The sequence below is a fragment of the Jaculus jaculus genome, chromosome 17 (genome assembly GCF_020740685.1).
Source record: "Jaculus jaculus isolate mJacJac1 chromosome 17, mJacJac1.mat.Y.cur, whole genome shotgun sequence".
NCBI classification, from domain to species: domain Eukaryota; kingdom Metazoa; phylum Chordata; class Mammalia; order Rodentia; family Dipodidae; genus Jaculus; species Jaculus jaculus.
The window spans coordinates 33,682,206-33,704,014 of record NC_059118.1 but is presented as its reverse complement, the minus strand read 5'-3'; the positions used below and the strand labels follow the sequence as shown (position 1 = coordinate 33,704,014).

The following is a 21,809-nucleotide window of genomic DNA, read 5'->3' as shown; positions in this document are numbered from 1 at the left end:
CCCAGGCTGTCATTAAACTCACTGCACTCCTCCTACCTCCGTTTCCCAAGTACTGGAATTATAAGTGTGATCCACCATGCCCCAGTGAACTGCCTCTTCTATACAACATTTCCACATATACTTGGAACTGTTTGCTTCAATCAGACTATTTTATTACTTTGAAGTCATTGAGGGCCAATTTTCTTCCATCACTCTTTTTCTGTTTGTTTTGTATGTGTAGCATTGTTTAGTGTATGTGGTGTGTACACACACTGTGCAACCCATGGAGGTCAAAGGAGAACAGCAGATGTCCTCCTCTTGCTCATCCACACATTTTTGTGATAAGAGTCTATCTTTATACTTAGAGCTGCAGTTTTCATGAGCATCAGCAAATATCCCAGCCTCAGCTGCACACAGGACTAGGGTTACAGGCATGCATGGCCATGCCCAGCTGTTTCATGGGTGCTGGAGAATTGAACTCAGGGTGAATCAGGCTTTCATGCAAGCAGGGAGAGAGGGAATGAGAGGATAACCTGATGGAAATATGACCAGCTTGTAATGCATTCATATATTAAAGTTACCAACTTAAAAACATAATCAAATAATCAAATTAAGTGACTCTGTTCCAGTGAAATCAAATAGACAACAGACCTTTATAAAATCTTTCTATAACCTTTTATGCACAACCTTTTGATAGAAAAGGACATTGTTTTGCCTGTTTATAAAGGAAACTCAGATTTTGTGATGCCTAGTAGCAAAAAGTGAAGTAACCAAGCATTATTTTGGGCATTTCCTGAGGTTCTGTGTATAATTTCTTCATAGTAAATTTGATCAAGTTATTGATCCATTATATAACCACATGTCTCCATAATACCAATTTCCTGGGTTTTTTTTCTTTACTTACTTTACCTAATTGTGGTTACTTATTCATGTTTTTATATAATCAGAGTATATAACATCTTTTTCTTTACCATTGAATAATCATGTTTTCCATATATCGATACAGTTATAGCTGATTGTAACTAATGATCGGTAGTATTTTTCTTTGCTTTTTAGATTCCAGAATTTGACAACTTATACCTGGATATGAATGGAATTATTCACCAATGCTCCCATCCTAATGATGATGATGTTCACTTCAGAATTTCAGATGATAAAATCTTTAGTGATATTTTTCACTACTTGGAGGTGTTGTTTCGCATTATTAAACCTAGGAAAGTGTTCTTTATGGCTGTTGATGGTGTGGCTCCTCGAGCAAAAATGAACCAGCAGCGTGGGAGGCGTTTTAGGTAAAAATGTTTTAAAATAATTGATTTGATCAGTATATCTTCTGTTCATGTCTATTTCCTACTCAGATTCCTAAAGAAAGAATATCTCACATTATATGTCATCAGTTATTCCAGTAAAGCATTTCTCAAAGCTGATCTATGTTTCATATAAATTCCGCCGTCCTTTTTTTTTTCTTTTTCGAGATAGAGTCTTACTCTTACTCTAGTCCAGGCTGACCTGGACTTGGAATTCACTATGTAGTCTGAGTCTGTCCTCGAACTCACCGTGATCCTCCTACCTCTACCTCCCTCCTGTGTGCTGGGGTTAAAGGCATGAGCCACCACTCCCACTGTGTACATAACTTTTCTTGATAATTTCAAAGTAGAGCAAAGCTTCTGTAGTGATCTGCCTTGGTCTAGTAACTGCAGAGGAAATTGGGAGATTATTATTAATAAGAGCATTATTGACATTTAATCCAACAAACCTTTATTGAATGGCCAGATATTTTCCGTGATGCTGATTTTGAACAAGTATGGGCTCTGGTTCGGAGGAAAGGCAAGTGAGATTAGGTGATTAATAGACTGTGGGTAGAAGGTTCAGTTAGGAAATTGTTATTATCAACACCAATTTTACAAAAGCAAAAGGGTAAAAGGATCTTAAAAGGGCAAAGAGAATTGTAATACCTAAGTAACAGTGAAAGCAGACTATATACTTCTTCTTTGTGGATAGCAGGAATAAAGCTAAGAAAGCAGTTATTACCAAATTTTTGATGGAGTATTAACATAATGAATAACACTTTTAATCCCAATGACAGACCAAAAGCATGGGAAAAGGTCTTTACATATCAAATATAAAGTCATCAAGGAAGTTAGGAGAGTGTCTTGAAGGGTTTCAGTGAGAGTAAGAGGTAAATGGCAGAATGTCGGTTTAAATAGCAAGAGGAAAAAAAGAGACTGAAAATATTGGATTATGAGATGATTCTTGAAGGCAAGGACTTTTTTTTTCTTGAAGTAGGATTTTACTGTAGCCCAGGCTAACCTCTAATTCATTATGTAGTCTCAGGGTGGTCTCGAACTCATGGTGATCCTCCTACCTTTGCCTCCCAAGTGCTGGGATTAAAGGCATGTGCCACCATGCCCAGCAGCAAAGACCTTCTTATACTAAAATAAGATTAAGGCCCATTCAAGACTTAAGTACAATTTCCAGGAGTTTCCCAACTTAAATGCTAATGCTTCTCTCTTAAGATTCTATCCAGAGCCCTGAGCAATCTCATCTGATGGCTTTGATGACTGTGTCTCTCCTAATGACTCCCAAGTTTATCTCTAGGTTTCTTTATAACCAAATACTTAGTGAGTGTCTCCTTCTATATAGCCCAAGATACATTCCACACTTAAAATGCTTAGATCTGAACTCATCTTTCCCTCAAAACAGCCTTCTTTCTATTTAACTAGTTTCCTACCATGTACTTAGCTGCTTAACCCAAAAGTCTAAGAGTAATTTAGACTCCTTCCTCTTTTTCATTCCCCACATCCATGACCTACTATAGTCTCTTAAGATCATCATATCTATACACTCATTTTCATCATCTTTTCATCTACTGTCCTGACCTGTGTTGCTGTTATCTTTACAGATGTTCATCAGTGTTACCTTGTCCCTGTCCCAAGCATTATTACTATGTAGCTGTTTAATTTTCTCTCTCCAGTTCAATGTAATCTCTGAGACTGGGAATCACTTTTTTGTTATATCTCAAAACATAATATGGTTACTTTGAATAATCTTTTGTTGCATTAAAGAAAAAAGAAGGAATGCAGGAAAATATATTGCAGAAATTACAAAGGACTTGTTATTCCAGGTTATTTGTTTCTTGGGTTGAAGGGGTTGGTGAGAGAGAAGTTAAATATGGAGAGAAGTTGATTTATCACACTGGAATTCAGGACATAGTAGACAGAGCTGGTAATTGCATGGCTAGAGAAGCTCTTCAGCATAGAGCTTACCATGTGACATTCTGGTGTGCTGCAAAGCTGTTTAAGAAGCCATAGAGTAGTTGGGAGATCTGTATTGAAATCCAGGCCTCTGATTCTGTGTGTGTGTGTGTGTGTGTGTGTGTGTGTGTGTGTTTTAAATTTTTAATAGCATTTTCCATGATTATAAAAAATCCTGTGTTAATTCCCCTCCCTACTTTCTCCTTTGAAATTCCATTCTCCATCATATTACCTCCCCATAACAATCATTGTACTTACATATATACAATATCAACCTATTAAGTTCCCTCCTCCCTTCCTTTCTCTTCCCTTTATGTCTCCTTTTCAACTTACTGGCCTCTGCTACTAAGTATTTTCATTCTTACACATAAGCCCAGTCATCTGTAGCTAGGATCCACACATGAGAGAGAACATGTGGCGTTTGGCTTTCTGGGCCTGGGTTACCTCACTTAGTATAATCCTTTCCAGGTCCATCCATTTTCCTGCAAATTTCATAACTTCATTTTTCTTTACCACTGAGTAGAACTCCATTGTATAAATGTGCCACATCTTCATTATCCACTCATCAGTTGAGGGACATCTAGGCTGGTTCCATTTCCCAGCTATTATAAATTGAGTAGCAATAAACATGGTTGAGCAAGTATCTCTAAGGTAATGAGATGAGTCCTTAGGCTATATGCCTAGAAGTGCTATAGCTGGGTCATATGGTAGATCTATTTTTAGCTGTCGTAGGAACCTCCACACTGATTTCCACAATGGCTGGACCAGATTGCATTCCCACCAGCAGTGTAGAAGGGTTCCTCTTTTATGTGTGTGTGTTTTATCAAGGTAGGGTCTTGCTCTAGTCCAGGCTGACCTAGAATTTGCTGTGTAGTCCTAGGCTGTACTCGAACTTATGGTGATCCTCCTACCTCTGCCTCCCAAGTGCTGGGATTAAAATCATGTGCCATCATGCCCAACCCAGGCCTCTGAGTCTAAACAATAGTTTTTCTCTGTAGACCTTCTACTTCAGCCTCCTGAGGGCTGAGGTTACAGGAGGACATCTGCACCAGGTCTCTCTAGTAAATTCTGTGGTCTTAAAAATGAGATAATTTTCACAAGTAATGTTATTGTTGATTTTAAGTGTTTTCAGAAAGAAACACAAACATAACTTTATAATCAAATTTTCATATAATCCTAGAGATTAATGTTTTAGTAAAATTATTAAGATTTAAAAAATACAGTAAATGTAGCAAATACAGTGAATATTTACAGCTATTCACTGCTTTGATCTTGTTTCTGGAATAAATTCACTATGTATTTGTGATAGAATTACTTAAGTATTTATAATGTTCTATATGCTTTTAAATGTTTTTATTGGTTTTTTTTTTCTTTTGGTTTTTTGAGGTAGGGTCTCACTCTAGCCCAGGCTGACCTGGAATTCCCTGTGGAGTCTCAGGGTGGCCTTGAACTCATGGCGATCCTCCTACCTCTGCCTCCCAGCAGATTAAAGGCCAGCGCCACCACGCCCGGCTTATTGTTTTAATGCTCAACTTTTATAGTCTTTTTATAAGAAAATCTCAGTTCTTAGCTGGGCGTGGTGGCGCACGCCTTTAATCCCAGCCCTTGGGAGGCAGAGGTAGGAGGATCACCGTGAGTTCAAGGCCACCCTGACACTCCATAGGGAATTCCAGGTCAGCCTGGGCTAGAATGAGACCCTACCTCAAAAAAACAAAAAAAAAAGAAAGAAAGAAGAAAGAAAGAAAGAAAGAAAGAAAGAAAGAAAGAAAGAAAGAAAGAAAGAGAGAGAGAGAGAAAATCTCAGTTCTTTAAATAAAAACAAATAATTCATAGGCTCATCCTCATCAATTCTAATTAAATCAAAACTTTTATAGTTTTGAACCTTCAGGTTAATGAATTCTTTTAATTATCCAAGTTTGTGTAAAGATATTTACTTTTGTTTTTCTGTAAGTTTAAATTATTTTTTTCCTTGTAATTTTTAAGGTCAGCCAAAGAAGCAGAAGACAAAATAAAAAAGGCAATAGAGAAGGGAGAAACTCTGCCCACAGAGGCCAGGTTTGACTCCAACTGTATTACACCAGGTAAATTCACTGAGAGAAAAGTTCTGAAAGACTTACAGTAAAAATTGAAATTTGTTTTGTTTTGTTTTTCTAGGTAGGATCTCGCTTTAGCCTATGCTGACCTGGAATTCACTGTGGCCTCAAATTCATGGCAATCTCTTTTGCCTTCTGAGTGCTGGGATTAAAGGTGTATGCCACCACACCCAGCAAAAAATTTTTAAAATGTGTTTTTATTTCCACTGGCTGTATTTTCTTACTTATGTCTAATTGTGAGATGATTTACTCACATTGGGCACGAGTGTTTCTATAAAGATCCACTGTAAAGTTTTCAGATAATGATGGAAAGATACATGGCAGGACTCTTCCCAGATGCATAGAGTTCTGGTCCTAGAATAAATTTCCAAGGTCTTTCAGTTCTATTCTGGTCAGTTATTGGTATGAAGCCAACTCAGTGGTTTGTGTTCATTTACCTACTGGTGGTTTCAGGATGAGAAATCATTTTTTAGTCCAAGGAGCTTGCTTACTACTTTACCTTCTAGGCAGTTAGGATTTCTGAAGGAAACTAAAGTTATCAGTAATATGTTTAATTCAGTTTTATAGACAGCAACATCCTTTTCTCTTAGGAAGTTTCACTGGCATTATTATAGTACTCATTTCTTCCAAGTTCCTCACTATCAGTAACAATTTTTGTTATTATCTTAGATATACATTGCTTATTTAATTAACGATTAGTTTTATTCTGAAGGCTGTTTACCTTTAACAATTGATCACCTGAGTTTTTCTTATGACAGAATCATTGTACTGTCAGTTTCATTTCAATTAAAGATAGTAGTTATTGGGCTGGAGATAGGAATCAGTTTGCAGAGTATTTGTCTAACATGCATGAAGCCCAGAGTTCAGTTCCAGCACTGCAGAAAAGGTATGTGGTAGTGCACACCTTATAATGCCAGCACTTAGGAGCTAGAAACAGGAGATTCAGGAATGCAAGGTCCTTCCTTGCTACATGGCAGGCTCAAGGTCAGCCTGGGCTACAGCCTCTGTCTCAAAAAATATAGTTGTTAACAGTTGCAGATTAACAATGATTGTTATTATTGACAGTCTACTTAAAGCTGCATGCCTTACAGAAATATTTTAGAGTCAAGCAAAAGAAAGATAAAAAGTTGAAGTTATTAGAATTTAAACTTGCATAAATATACTTAAAGTACAGTATATAGATGGTATACTAAAAGTCATGAAATTGCCCTTGTTGTGTTGACTTCATTTATTGACATTTGAAATAGTTGTGTTATCTGCTAGGACATGGTACAACATTACTTGTTTTCAAGATAAGCAGAAAAACTTTTGCCTTCCTTTGATACTGTCCTGATCTAATTTTATGCTGTCATTAGGAACTCAGCATCTTTATGTCTTTCTCAGATTAACTTTTTCAATTTTTATTTATAGGGACTGAATTCATGGCCAAGTTACACGAACATCTGAAGTACTTTGTAAATATGAAAATTTCCACAGACAAGTCATGGCAAGGAGTTACCATCTACTTCTCAGGCCATGAGGTTATCATAATTTTTATTTAGAGAATTTTTAAATGTTTGTGCAATGTTTTAAAGCAAAGCATATTACCATCTTTCTTGTAATGTTATGTTTAGACTCCTGGAGAAGGAGAGCATAAAATCATGGAATTTATCAGATCCGAGAAAGCAAAGCCAGATCATGATCCAAATACCAGACATTGTCTTTATGGCTTAGATGCTGATTTGGTAGGTACAATATTACTTATCATATGCACATGTCTGAGAGGTGTAGTTCCCCCTCTCTCCACCCCTTCCCCCCCCCCCCCACATAGGGTTTCACTGTAGCTCAGGCTGACCTATAATTCACTCTGTAGTCTCAAGGTGGCCTTGAACTCATGGTGATCCTCCTACTTCTGCCTCCTAAATGCTGGGATTAAAGGTGTGCGCCACCACACCCGGGGAGTTGTAGTTTTTATATGGAAACTTCACTGGCTGTAGTAACAGATACAAAAGACATAATTGTTGCTGTGTTTGCCATTTCCAAAGATTGAAAACAGTTGAGAAACAGAAAGTCTTGTGTTATAACTTATGATTATTTTTATAGACCTAAGTAACTCAGGTGTATGAATATTTTGCTGAAAAAAAAAAAACAAGGTCATAGAAGGGGGCCCTTTTCTCAACCTAAGGCCCATGAATACCTCCTGCTCTGACAATTCTGTGTTTCAAATACCTTTACTAGATTTGTTTAACTTGTTATTATGCAAGTTTTCAAATTAACCAAAAATACACTATACTATAATGAACTCCCCTGTGCCTTTCATCTGCCTTAAGTATTAATTGTTAAACTCATCCTGAATCCATTATATCCTCTCTCTTACCATGCTGGGTTATTGAAATAAATTCCAGATACTATATTACTTAATGTATTTACATTTTCCTAATGCTTTTTTAAAGAAGTTTTTTATTTTTATGTCTCTGTGGTATATGTGTGTCTATGTATGTTCATATACAAGAGGTTGGTGTTCGATGTCTCCCTTTATTGCTCTCCATGTTGTTTATTAAGACAAGTTATCTCACTGAACTCATAGTTCATTGATTGGGCTGGACTAACTAGCTGGGAATCCACCCGTCTCTGTCTTTCCAGCCATGGGACTTTAGATGCACACCACCATGCCAGCCTTGTATGTAAGTGCTAGGGATCCAAACTCACCTTCATGTTTGTATGGCAAGTACTTTACCCATTGAGACATTGTCCTGGTTTCTAAAAAAGCTTGTTTAAAAATACTTAATTAGGGCTGGAGAGATGGCTTAGTGGTTAAGCGCTTGCCTGTGAAGCCTAAGGGCCCCGGTTTGAGGCTCAATTCCCCAGGACCCACATTAGCCAGATGCACAAGGGGGCGCATGCATCTGGAGTTCGTTAGCAGTGGCTGGAAGCCCTGGCACACCCATTCTCTCTCTCTCTCTGCCTCGTTCTCTGTCTGTCACACTCAAATAAATAAATAAAGATGAATAAAAAATTAAAAAAAATACTTAATTACAATGCTATTACCCCCAAAAGATAAGAATTATCAATTACTGCTTAATATATAAAAATCTGTATCTACTTAACTGACTTATAAATCTTTCCTGTTGTTTAGTTGTTCAAATCAAGGTTGAAAGAAACAGTATACATCGCAGTTGGCATTTAAGTGTCACTAAACTTTTGAGCTCTTCCCATCTCTTTAAGGTTTTCACATACTAGAGTTATCCTGGCCTCTAAAAGATCATTGTATTCTTTTATCATCATAAAGCTGTTGCTTATAACTTCCAACCCATTCCCTTGTGGCAAATAAAAATATCCAAGAGAAAGGTTTTAGAATTTTAGGAGGAAAAGGGACATAACCCCCTTTTATGAAGATCATGAGACTATGATTTTATACCTTTTCCTAGAAAAGTATACTTTATTCCATTCATATCTTACAAACAGGTTATATTTTGATGCTTGTATATTTAATTTTAATTTCCATGTTTAATTTCTTCTTTATTATAGAAATTTTATTAAGTTGCTTGTATGAGCCCAGTGTTAGTAAAATGTAGAAAAGAAACATCTTATAATCATTTTTCAACAGATTATGCTTGGATTAACAAGTCATGAGGCACATTTTTCTCTCTTAAGAGAAGAAGTTCGGTTTGGTGGAAAAAAAACACAGAGGTAAATCATTATACATACATTCAGGGTGAAAAATTTAAAGATTAAGCATGAATGGTAATCCCTTAACAAGTGTATTCTGCAAATGTTTTCTCTGAATTTATGGGTTGCTTTTTCATTCTCACTAATGCCCTTTCATATTCAGAAGTTTTTCATGGTCTGGAGAGATGGCATAGTGGTTACAGTACTTGCCTGGGAAGCCTAAGGACCTAGATTTGATTCCCTAGTACCCACATAAGCCAGATGCCCAGGGTGGTGCATGCATCTGGAGTCTTTTGGAGTGGCTAAAGGTCCTGGCATGCCCTTCCTCCCTCCCTCCCTCTCTTTCCCTTTCTCTCTCTCTCTCTCTCAATTTTTTTGTTTTTGTTTTTTGTTTTTTGTTTTTTCAAGGTAGGGTTTCACTCTAGTCCAGGCTGACCTGGAATTCACAGTGTATTATCAGGGTGGCCTCAAACTCACAGCGATATTCCTACCTCTGCCTCCCAAGTGCTGGGATTAAAGGCATGAGCCAGCACGCCCAGCTCTCAAATAAATATGTTTTTAAAAGTTTTTCATGTTGTATAATCGAGTTTATTATTTCCTTTATCACCTATGCTTTTAGTATATGTAATATTCAAGCAAGCATTATGAGATCTAATGTCATGTTTTATCCTAAGGGTTTTTTCATGTTGCTCTTTGTGGCTTTGGTTATTTTTTTAGTTACTGAGGTTCAAATCCAGAGTCAGGCTCTGCTGCTAATCTACAACCTACCCTTAATTTTATAGTTTGTCCTTTTTTTTTTTTTAAGATTTCATTTTCATTTATTTATTAGAGACAGGGAGAGAAAGAGAGAAAACATGCCAGGGCCTGTAGCCATTGCAAGTGAACTCCATATGCATATGCCACCATGTGCATCTGGCTTACGTGGGACCTGGAGAATTGAAGCTGGGTCCTTAGGCTTCGCAGGCATGCACCTTAACTGCTAAGCCATCTCTCCAGCCCTGTCCTTTCTTTATTGAATGTCTTTGTGTCTTGTTGAAAATTATTTATCTATATATGCAAGAATTTTATTTAATGCTATTCTCTTGGTCTGTATGCCTGCCTGTTTGCCACCACTGGTGTATTAATTAGTGTAACTTTTACTGTAGCTAGTATTGAAATCAGAAAAGGTTGAAATTCCTAACATTTTTCTTCCTCTTCAGGATTGTTTTGTTTGATTAGGGTCTCTTGAAATTCTATATGATTTTTAGGATAGATTTTCATATTTTTGTGACAAACATTGGAATTTTGGTAGAGATGGCTTTGAATCTATAAATCCTGGAGCATCTTTTCAGTCTGCTAAATCCATGACCATATGTCATATGACTCCTTCAGTTTCTTTCAGCAACACTTTGTAGTTTTTAATATATAAATGTTTGCTTTCTTGCTTGATTCTAACAATGTCTCATATAGCCTAGGCTGGCCTCAAATGTAGCCAAGGATAACCTTGAGCTCCTGATTCTCTTGGCCTATGCCTTACTGGGATTATGGACATATGTCACAACACCCAGCTTTTTAGTGTGTCTAAGTCTTAGCACTTACTCCTAAGTGTTTAATTCTTCTGCATGCCATTTGTAATTGGGTTCATTTTCTTATTTTCCTTTTGGTTTGTTCTTTGATAGTGTATGAAAATGCAGTTGGTTTTGGAGGTATTTATCTTGTGTTTTACAAATGATATATTGTTTAGCCCTAGTAGTGGGTGTGGTTTTTTCTTGATGGTGTCTATTGAATTTTCTTTTTTTTCATATTTTTTATTGACAACTTCAATAATTATAGACAATAAACCATGGTAATTCTTCTCCCCCCACATTCCCTTCACAGTTTCATGTTCTATTGTATCCCGTTCCCCTCTCAATCAGTCTCTCTTTTATTTTGATGCCATCATCTTTTCCTCCCATTATTATGATCGTCTGTGTAGGTAGTATCAGGCACTGTGAGGTTATGAATATTCAGGCCGTATTGTGTCTTGATGAGTTCATTGTAAGGAGTCCTACTCTTCTTTTGGCTCTTATATTCTTTCTGCCACCTTTTCTGCAATGGACCCTGAGCCTTGGAAGTTGTTGTAATAGAGATGTTTCAGTGCTGAGTACTCCTCTGTCACTTGTCAGTCCTATGATGCCTTCTGAGTCATCCCAAGGTCTCTGCCATCTGAAAAGAGAAGCTCTAACCAAATGGGAGAGTAGCATTAATTATGGATATGAACATTACGAGAAGTGCTTACCAGGTGAGCATAATATGTACACTTATGTACACTTACTTAGGCAGAAACCAGCAGACATTACACCCCTAGGGTTCATGACCTCCCCTGTCATAGGTTTTCAGTATTAGACATGTATTCCCTCCTGTGGAGCAGCCTTCCAGTCCAATTAGAGAGTGGTTGGTTTTCCCCATAACAGAAATGCCACTGTTGCACCTGTTGGTATGTAGATAGAATCGATAATCTGAAAATAAAATTTTACTTCTTACTTTCCAATTTCTATTCCCTTTTTCTCCCCTGCCTCATTTTTTGGCTCAGATTTCCAGAGCAGTATTGGATAACTATGGTAAAATAGGCATTCTTGTCTTATAGCTGTCTTAGGAGGAATGTTACTTGGTATATATTGTTAAATGTGCATTTTTCTAAGTGTCCTTTTTCTTAAGGAAATGAATGTGTGTGTGTGTGTGTATACATATACATATCTATATATATACATACATATATACATACATACATACACTTTTTTTGCTCATCTGTATGCTGTATAATAGTGGACAGCCTTAAGTGAACCACATCACTCTGGTTTCTTATATATATTATATATAATTTAGGGTTTCTGAATTCTGAGAATTTTTCCATAAAAATATAATGTAAACCAATTATTTTGAACTTGACCTTGTATCAAATATTATAATTGTATTTCTTTTATTTTTCTTTTTTCCTTTTCTTTCTTTTTTATTTTTATTTATTTTTTCTGAGGTAGGGTCTCACTGTAGCCAGGCTGATCTGGAATTCACTATGTAGCCTCAGGTTGGCCTTGAACCCACAGCGGTCCTCCTACCTCTGCCTCCCAAGTGCTAGGATTAAAGGCTTGTGCCACCATGCCTGGCTTGTATTTCTTTTTAAAAAAATATTTTATTTATTTATTTATTTCTAATAAGAGAGCATGGGCATGCCAGGGCCTCCAACCGCTGCAAATGTACTCTAGATGCATGCACCACATTGTACATCTGGCTTTACTTGAGTACTGGGGTATCAAACCTGGGTTATTATGCTCTGCAGGCAAGAGTCAAACACTGAGCCATCTCTCCAGCCCTTATAATTGTATTCCTATCCTTATATTTTCCTGCAACTTTTAATGTAAATTGCATTCTTTAACTGTAAGACTAATTACCTATTAATAATGATTTTAACTTAAGCATTTCTGCAGTTTTTAAATTGGACCTTAAAACTATAATTCATTTTGTTTTGGTCATCTGACTAATTACAGGGTATGTGCACCAGAAGAAACAACATTTCACCTCCTCCATTTGTCTTTAATGCGAGAGTATATTGATTATGAGTTTTCCATATTAAAAGTAAGTATTGATATAGGCATGGACCAAGGTTTTATATACAGAAATTTTCATAGGATTTCACTTTGTTCTCCATTTTGTCCTAGGAAAAGATCACATTTAAATATGATATTGAAAGAATTATAGATGATTGGATTTTAATGGGATTTCTTGTTGGCAACGATTTTATCCCTCATCTACCTCATTTACATATCAATCATGATGCACTGCCTCTTCTTTATGGAACATATATTACCATTCTGCCAGAACTTGGAGGTAAGTAAACTTTTTTACCCTACTTTAATGTAACTAACTTACCTTAAATATGACTTGGCTTATTAGATTATTGCATGCACAGCTAAAGTAGGATAATTTTTTTTTTCTTTTTAATCCACATTAACAGACACTGATGTTATTTTCAGTGATCCCAAAAAAACTGGCTACAGTTAAGCAGCCTCACTTATTGATATGTATTTTCAACTTTTTTTGCTGCTGCTGTTGTTTGATTTTGTTTTTCAAAGTAGGATCTCACTCTAGCTCAGGCTGACCCGAATTTCACTCTGTATTCTTAGGGTGGCCTCGAACTCACGGCAATCCTCTCACCTCTGTCTCCCAAGTGCTGGGATTAAAGATGTGTGCCACCACACCAGGCAATTTTCAACTTTTTAAAAAAAGTATATTATTGCTTATTTGAGAGAAGGGAGAGGAGAGAATGGGCTCACCAGGGCCTCTAGCCTTTGCAAATGAACTCCACATGCATGCTCAACCTTGTGCATCTGGCTTAAATGGGTACCAGGGAATCAAACCTGGGTCTTTACGCTTTGCAGGGAAAACAACAACTTAACCATTAAGCCATCTCTCCCACCCCTAATTTTCACCTTTAATTCCTTAAGAAAGCCAGAAAAATTCATTAGTTTCACTTAATTCCTTTCTCTTTGACTATAAAAATTCAGTTTCTAAATGCATATGTTTCTGAGTATTTAGTATGAAGAAAACAGTTTTCAGTGAAAATAAAAAATTGATAATTAGGGCTGGAGAGATGGCTTAGTGGTTAACTGCTTGCCTGTGAAGCCTAAGGACACCGGTTCGAGGCTCAGTTCCCCAGGTCCCACGTTAGCCTGATGCACAAGGGGGCGCACACGTCTGGAGTTCATTTGCAGAGGCTGGAAGCCCTGGCGCGCCCATTCTCTCTCTCTCCCTCTATCTGTCTTTCTCTCTGTGTCTGTCGCTCTCAAACAAATAATTAAAAAAAAAAAAAAGGTGTGTGCCACCACACCTGATTGAGTTAAAAAAAAATTGATAATTAGTATAGCTTTAAATAAAACAGACAGAAGAGTATAGAAAATCATTCTTGTTCTTTTCCTTTTATATTTATTGATTTATTTATTTGGTTTTTTGAGGTAGGGTCCCCCTCTGGCCTAGGCTAACCTGGAATTCACTATGTAGCCTCAGGGTATCCTCAAACTCAACAGCAATCATCCTACCTGTGCCTCCCATATGCTGGAATTAAAGGCATGTGCCACCATGCCCGGCCTACTTTTGTTTTTACATCAAGACTTCACTGTGTAGTCCTGGCTGGCCTCAAACTCAGAATCTTCCTACTTCAGCTTCTCAAATGCTACGACTACAAGTATGGGCCAAAAAGTCTAGCTATACCTTTTCTTAAGTTACTATAGCAAATTGGAAGATATGGATAGATTCAAATATCTTCCTTCATAATTTGTTACCAAACATAAGTGTTAATGTAAGAGGATTATTATTATGTAAACCTGGAATTTCCATTCTTTTATTTCAATATATAAACTATATTATAGTAATATAAAGCTCATAGCAATTAAAGCTGGATTAATTATAGATAACACTGAGTGATTTTTTCATTAATACAATGTTAATATTCAACAGTTTGTAGGAAGAATTTTATGCTGTTGTTTACAAAAAGTAATGCGTCAGTTTATAGCATGAGTTTATATTTTGTCTATTTTTTTAGGTTATATTAATGAAAGTGGGCATCTCAATTTACCTCGATTTGAGAAGTACCTTGTGAAACTATCAGATGTAAGTAGCTATAAGTTTGTTTCCTTCTCTCAAGATAGCTGTATCACTAATCAATTATGTAATACCAAAAACATATAACTATTCCAGTTACTCATTCAGTATAACTTCACCTAAATTAATTTCATTTTTATTTGCTTTTTATATTTAAGAATAAAAGATGAGATCACCATGTGTATAAAGAAGTAACATTGTTTAGAACTGGGGCTATGGCTCAGGGTTTAAGGGCACTTGCTTTCAAAGCCTGTTGGCTGGAGTTTAATTCTCAAGCTATCCATTTAAGCCAGGTGCACAAAGTGGCCCAAGCATATGGCATTGATTTGCAGAGGCAAGAGGTCCTGGTACATGCATGCACACATCCTTGCATACACATAAATAGGTTTTAAAAAAAAAAGAAAGTCAAAGTAACATTCTCCAATTTATATTATTTGAGAAAAAGTAAAAAAGAGAATGAATGGGCATGTCAGGGCCTTCAGCTGCTGCAAACGTACTCCAGATGCATGGGTCACTGTGCATCTGGCTTACATGGATTCTGGGGAATCAAACCTGGGTCCTTCTGCTTGGTAGGGAAATGCCCTAACCACTAACTCACCTCTCCACCCCCATTCTCCAATTTCCTATGCCCCAGAAATAGTCCCTGCTAGAAGTTTAGTTCATCTTCTTCCAGACATGCTTCAGAGCAGTTCTAAATGAATGCACATATTTTTGTTCAGTTTGATCGAGAGCACTTCAGTGAAGTTTTTGTGGACCTAAAGTGGTTTGAAAGCAAAGTTGGTAACAAGTACCTAAATGAAGCAGCGGGCGTTGCAGCAGAAGAAGCCAAGAGCTACAAAGAAAAGAAAAAATCAAAGGTAACATTTTTTTTAGGTGTCTATTTTTTTTTGGGGGGGGCGGGGGTTATAAAGGTAAAATTGACACTTCTTTTTTCTCATCTTCCTATGAATTTTAGAGTTGCCTCACATTTCATTTTTATTTCTTCTCTTTAAACACCCCAAATTGTTTTAGGTTCTTTTTCTTTATTAGATTCTAATACTTAGATGGTATTAAGTAAAAATTCATTTTACTTTTACACTTTAAGAACATTTTGTTTCTTTTGCTTCTTTTCATTCTATTTAGAAGTATGGAAAACATTTCTTTTACAGAGATTATACTCTTTTATCTCCTCTCCCCTCTTCCCATTATCCTGGGCCCTCCTCAGTGGGATTATAGTATTCCCTGTGGAGTCATGAAGGCCTTATTCAGTCCATGTGTGGTAGTAGGCAGACCATGCCTCAGGGTATTCCTACCCATTCTATGGCTTTTAGTGTGTTTCTGCCTCCTCTTCTGCAGTGTTCTCTGAGCCATGGCAGTGTTGATGGGCAATACTGATTTAGTGTTGAGTTCTCTATAGTATCTGAATTTCTGCTTTGATGTGTTTGATTGAATACCATGTCTGTCAACATTGCCCTTGACCTGGTTGTCAGGCTGGCAATTACCCGTAGAGGCTGTGTGCTACTGCTGCACAAGTGTGTACCTCTTGTCCAGCTGGTTGATTATTCATGCTGATTAAGTATAACCATAGTCTTCCAGCAGTTCCCAGGGGCTATGGGAAGCATTTCTGATCATTAGAATCCAGTAAATTAGTTATATTTAAAATCAATTATTTAGATGTTAACTAAAAACAATAAACCACTGAACTAGTTTTTAATTTTATTTTTATTGTGAGACAGGCTTAGAACTTTTTATGTTGTCAAGGATGACCTCGAAATCCTGATCCTCCTGCCTCCTCCCAAGTGCTAGTACTACATGTCTGCTGTTATATCAGTTACCTTTGTCACTGCTATAGTTAAATACCTGACAAAAGTCTGTTTAATGGTAGAAGGGTTCATTGCTTACAATAAGTTCTGGGTTATACCCCATCATAGCAGAGAAGGAATGATGGTAGGAGCTTCAGGTAGCTGGTCACATTCAGCTCACACTGAGGAAGCAGAGAGGGATGAACACTAGTGATTAAAGGATATTGGACTATACAGTTTTTTTCTAGGAAAATGAAATATTCTTTAGATATAATCTTAGAACACATATAATTAAATATATTTTCATTTCATTAGTAAAAATCATTATATATCTTAGTTCTATATAATAATAGGTATAACCTTAGAAAATATTTGGTTGTCAAAAATATATATACTATTTCAGCATTTTTTTTCAGTATTATTATTATTATTATTATTTTTCTGAGGTAGGGTCTCACTGTAGCTCAGGCTGACCAGGAATTCACCATGTAGTCTCAGGGTATCCTTGAACTCACAGTGATTCTCCTACCTCTGCCTGCCAAGTTCTGAGATTAAAGACCTGTACCACCACACCCAGCAGTATTATTTTTATTTTGTTTTGTCTTTTTGTTTTTGGAGATAGGGTCTCACTCTAGCTCAGGCTGACCTGTAATTCACTATGTAGTCTCAGGGTGGCCTTGAACTCATGGTGATCCTCCTATTCTACCTCCTGAGTGTTGGGATTAAAGGAGTGCTGGGATTAAAGGTGTGGGCCACTACTCCCAGCTCTTTTTCAGTATTATTTTTTTTTTTTAAACGTAAAAGGGATTTATTTGTGATTTCCTATATATTTAGCTTGTAAATACAAGACTGTAAATGTATTAAGAGACAATTTCTGTTAAAGTTTTCATTGTGTTTCACTTCAAGTACTGCGCAAGTTAAAATCTGATAAAGGATTTACATTCGATTATCTGAAACTCCCCATCTCAGACTTTTATTTTAACGTGGTGGGTGACTTCATTTCCATAGATACCACTAGCAGGAAAGTCTCTTTTATGGCTCCTAGGGCTTCCAATAATTAGTGTGCATACAGTTTTCATTCTCTAAGTCATTTTCAGTATTATTTTTAAAATAAACTTACAGAGTTTCCTTTAAGGATTACTTTAGTTATATTTAGCATTTATCTGTTCTCCATTTTACATGTCTAACTTAAAAACATATCACACCATTCATTTTATGCTAATGTGTAATTCTTGTAGGGCCAAGACAGTTCTGCGTGTTGGGCTGCTTTAGACAGTGCTGAAGGCCAAGCAGTAGCTTCTGAGGGTGAGTGTCACTACGCTATTCGGACAGTCACACTTTCCTGAGAGCTCGTTTAGTACTATTGTATTTGCAGGGTCCTAGGATACTTTATAACCATCAACTTTACGTGGAAAACTGGATATTCATAATTGTCAACCACCGTCTTTCTGGTTTTTTTCATAGATAATTTAGAAGATGAGACTGAAGATGATCTGTTTGAAACTGAATTTAGACAATATAAAAGAACATATTACATGACGAAGATGGGGGTTGATGTAGTATCTGAGTATGTCTTGCCAATCTTTTTATTTTAAAGTAGAAGAAATAGACTTTTCAGTTCTTTAGAAAAACAACATGATTTTTAACAAAGTAGTAAGAAAAGGAGTTTTGGCCTCATACACTAGTATGATATAATTTAAAGGTTGAGATGTTAATTCTGACATGTGTTATAATCCTGTAACAAAAATTGCCAAATGTAAACATCTTGATTGACACTAAAAAGTTACTCAAAATAGTGGAAAGTCAGAAATAAATTATGTCCATTAAGGGAACTGGAGGTGAAGTTCTATGATTAGGTGCTTGCCTAGCATGTGTGAAGCTCAGTTTGAACCCCAGCACCAGAAAAAAATATTAGTAATATATATCCAAGACCAGGCATGATGGTTCATGCTTATGATCCCATTACTCTGGAGACCAAGGAAGGAATATTGCTATAAGTTCAAGGCCAGCCTGGTCGATATAGGGAATTCCAAACTATCCAGAATTCTTGTCTCCAAAAAAAAACAACTTATGGGCTGGAGAGATGGCTTAGCGGTTAAGCGCTTGCCTGTGAAGCCTAAGGACCCTGGGTTCGAGGCTCGATTCCCCAAGACCCAGGTTAGCCAGATGCACAAGGAAGCACACATGTCTGGAGTTTGTTTGCAGTGGCTGGAAGCCCTGGCGCGCCCATTCTCTGTCTCTCTCTCCCTCTTTCTCTCTTTGTCTGTTGCTGTCAAATAAATAAATTAAAAAAAAAAAACTTTGCCAATAATGTCCAATAAGAAAGGTCATCATATAGCTGGGGGATAATGGCAGATGCCTGTTATCCCTAGATTAAGGAGGCTGATTAAGAAAGATTTAGAGTTTCAGGGTCTACCGTAAGACCATGCCCCTAAAAACCAATCAAACAAGCAGCAAAATGAAGACTCAGTCAACCTTTGTCTTGTCACAGTCACCTTCTCTGCCATCTCTATATATCCAGCATTGCAGAACTGCTCAACAGTTACCTGTAGAATGATCCTAACAATTCAGAAAAATAGTCAAACAAATCTCAAGATAGGAAACAAAATCATTAACAAATATGTATGTATGTGTAATATTCTTATTAATACTTTTTAAGATCAAGGAGGCAAAAATGACTGAAGTTGGTGTGCCAGTGCATACCTAGTCCCAGCATTCTGGAAGTTAAGGCTGGAGGACCGCTTGAACCCAGGAGTTCACTGGGCAGTATAGCAAGACCCCATCTCAAAAGAGAAAAGACTGAGAAGAATTATACCAAAATGGCTAGTATTTGGTCTAAGATGTCCTGTGTTTTTCTTCATTATCCAGATTTCCAGTAATAAGGAAATACTTGTTTTATAATAAGGTAATATATTTATATTTAAAAGCATATCTACCTTAAATAGGGAGATAAGGAATATCTAAGTGATTACTTTTCAACTTTGAACTGGAACTTGTTTAGTTTTGGTGTTTTATAGATTTGTTTTTGTTTGTTTTGTTTTGTTTTTTTTTTTTTTGAAGCAGTATTTTCCTCTACCCAGGCTGGTCTTGAATTCATGGTGTCTTCTTACCACAGCCTCCTGAGTGCTAGGATTAAAGGTGTGAGCCACCATGCCTGGCTTTTACTTGGGTTTTGAGAAACATGATGAATTCCTGTTCAGCAGATACAGCACTTTTCAAAGGGTGTTCTAGTTGCTATCACCAAACTTCTAAGAAATTTCTGATTTGTTCCCATTCCATTTACACTTTGTAAGAGAGTGATGGTGCTACATTATATAAAGCTTCATCATGCTAAATCTTCAAGCTTTAAAGCAAAAGTAAGTGTATCACATCCACTGTTTAAGTATACAACAATTTTAATTATTTTGGTAGATAGTTGAAAAAAACCATAAGACTTTCACCAGATAAGGCAGAATTTTAAATAATTTGGAACTTTGTTTATAATTTTTAGGCATGATATATATGCATTAAGGACAAAGGTCTAGCTTCATAAAGGAATGTTATAGTGAAAATGCACTCTTCTGTTTTCAGTGACTTTCTGGCTGATCAAGCTGCATGTTATGTTCAGGCAATACAGTGGATTTTGCACTATTACTATCATGGAGTTCAGTCCTGGAGCTGGTAAGAACATATCTTTATATAATAGTTCTTCTACAAGAGTCTCATTTACATGTTAAAGATGGGAATATGTTAAAAACAGTATTATATTGTGATTAACATATGATTTAATATCTATTCTCATAAAACAATATACACACTAATTCAAAGCGAAAAGTTTTTTGAGTAAATTGGAAATGGACGTAAAGCTCAGACTCACTTTTCTCTGTTTTTATGAGTTAATATGAGCTTTTGTCAGAATATTTAATTGCTTCCAGGCCTTTATTTAGAAGCTGCATTTCCAAGTGATTAATGAAACTTTTCCATCCCTCTGTGATTATCTAGTATATTGAATAGAGGATTCACAATTCATATTTGGGAATAAGAGAGACATTACACACTTAGGCATGGCACCATGCACTAGGAATCCCAGCATGGGGGGGGGGAGGGAAAGTTAAGAAAGTTGCAATTTTGACCCTGTTTATTTTTTTAAATTTATATGTATATAATATATATATATCCATATATATATATATTTATTTATTTAGGTGAGGGTGAGAAAGATAAAGAGGCAAATAGAAGGGAGAATGGGTGCACCAGGGCCTCTAGGCACTGCAGATGAACTCTAGACATATGCACCTTGTACATCTATCTGGTTTATGTGGGTACTGGGGAACTGAACCTGGGTCCTTAGGCTTGGCAGGCAGGTGCCTTAACTGCTAAGCCATCTCTCCAGCCCCCTATCCCTGTTTTTGAATTTCTCTCTCACCCCCCAGAATATGAGGAAATATAATATTTGGTGCTATCACATAAACTAAACATTGCAAAAATACTACTTTTAGTTTTCAAGCAGCCAGAGGCTTGATTAAAAACAAAGTGATAGTAAACATTGACATACACTACCAAAGGGGTAGTGCCACCCTCAAGTGGAGAGCAGTCCTGTCAGTGCCAGCAGTTCTAAGTTTGAATATTCCAGGGAGAGTTATGGGTGATACTTAACTTGTCTATGTGTCTAAAACCAGAGAAAGCAATCTACTTAATATTGACCTCATTTATAAAGTTTCCAGTTGTTTACAGCTCACTTTGTTTCATAGGTATTATCCTTATCATTATGCACCTTTCCTGTCCGATATCCGCAACATCAGTGCTCTCAAAATCCATTTTGAACTAGGAAAACCTTTCAAGCCATTTGAGCAGCTTCTTGCTGTACTTCCATCAGCTAGCAAAAATTTGCTTCCTACTTGCTACCAGGTGGGTTTTGAAATTTGAATGCTTTTGTGTCCTTTTTTATATTTAAGAGTTCCTTATCCATATGTAGAAATAATACCACCCAAATTTATTAAATATAGAAATATGTATACTTTTTCTGTGGGTATGTGTGGGTCTTTATGTAGAGACTGGCCAGAGGTTGTCAACCTCAAGAGTTAGTTCTCAGATACCATCTGCCTTTTTTGAGACAGTCTTCCCAATGCCTGAAATTTGCCAAATAGACTAGACTAGCTGGACAGAGATCCCAGGCAATGTACTTATATCTACCTCTCCTACACTGAGATTACAAATTTTCCTTTTTTTTTTTTTTTTCCGAGGTAGGGTCTCACTCTAGCCCAGGCTGACCTGGAATTCACTATGTAGTCTCTGGGTAGCCTCAAACTCACGATGATCCTACTGCCTCTGCCTCCCAAGTACTGGGATTAAAGGTGTGCACCACCATGCCTGGCCAAATTTAATTTTTTAAATATATTTTATTTATTTATTTAAGAAAGAGAAAGAGGCAGAAAGAGAGAGAGAATGGGTATGCCAGGGCCTCT

The 21,809-nt window shown here is 36.7% G+C and overlaps 1 protein-coding gene across 2 annotated transcripts in view; it reads left to right on the top strand.

Annotated features, from left to right (window-relative positions):
- Positions 1–21,809, top strand: part of Xrn1 (5'-3' exoribonuclease 1) — a 139,804-nt gene that overhangs the window by 16,284 nt on the left and 101,711 nt on the right. For both annotated transcript variants that reach the window (XM_045136277.1, XM_045136276.1), the window contains exons 2-14: positions 1,036–1,268; positions 5,214–5,311; positions 6,734–6,843; positions 6,937–7,047; positions 8,910–8,992; positions 12,475–12,562; positions 12,646–12,814; positions 14,526–14,593; positions 15,304–15,441; positions 17,604–17,670; positions 17,830–17,932; positions 19,936–20,025; positions 21,096–21,252. In XM_045136277.1, the coding sequence (XP_044992212.1) occupies positions 1,036–1,268; positions 5,214–5,311; positions 6,734–6,843; positions 6,937–7,047; positions 8,910–8,992; positions 12,475–12,562; positions 12,646–12,814; positions 14,526–14,593; positions 15,304–15,441; positions 17,604–17,670; positions 17,830–17,932; positions 19,936–20,025; positions 21,096–21,252 (1,515 nt within the window). The remainder of the gene's footprint in view (positions 1–1,035; positions 1,269–5,213; positions 5,312–6,733; positions 6,844–6,936; positions 7,048–8,909; positions 8,993–12,474; positions 12,563–12,645; positions 12,815–14,525; positions 14,594–15,303; positions 15,442–17,603; positions 17,671–17,829; positions 17,933–19,935; positions 20,026–21,095; positions 21,253–21,809) is intronic.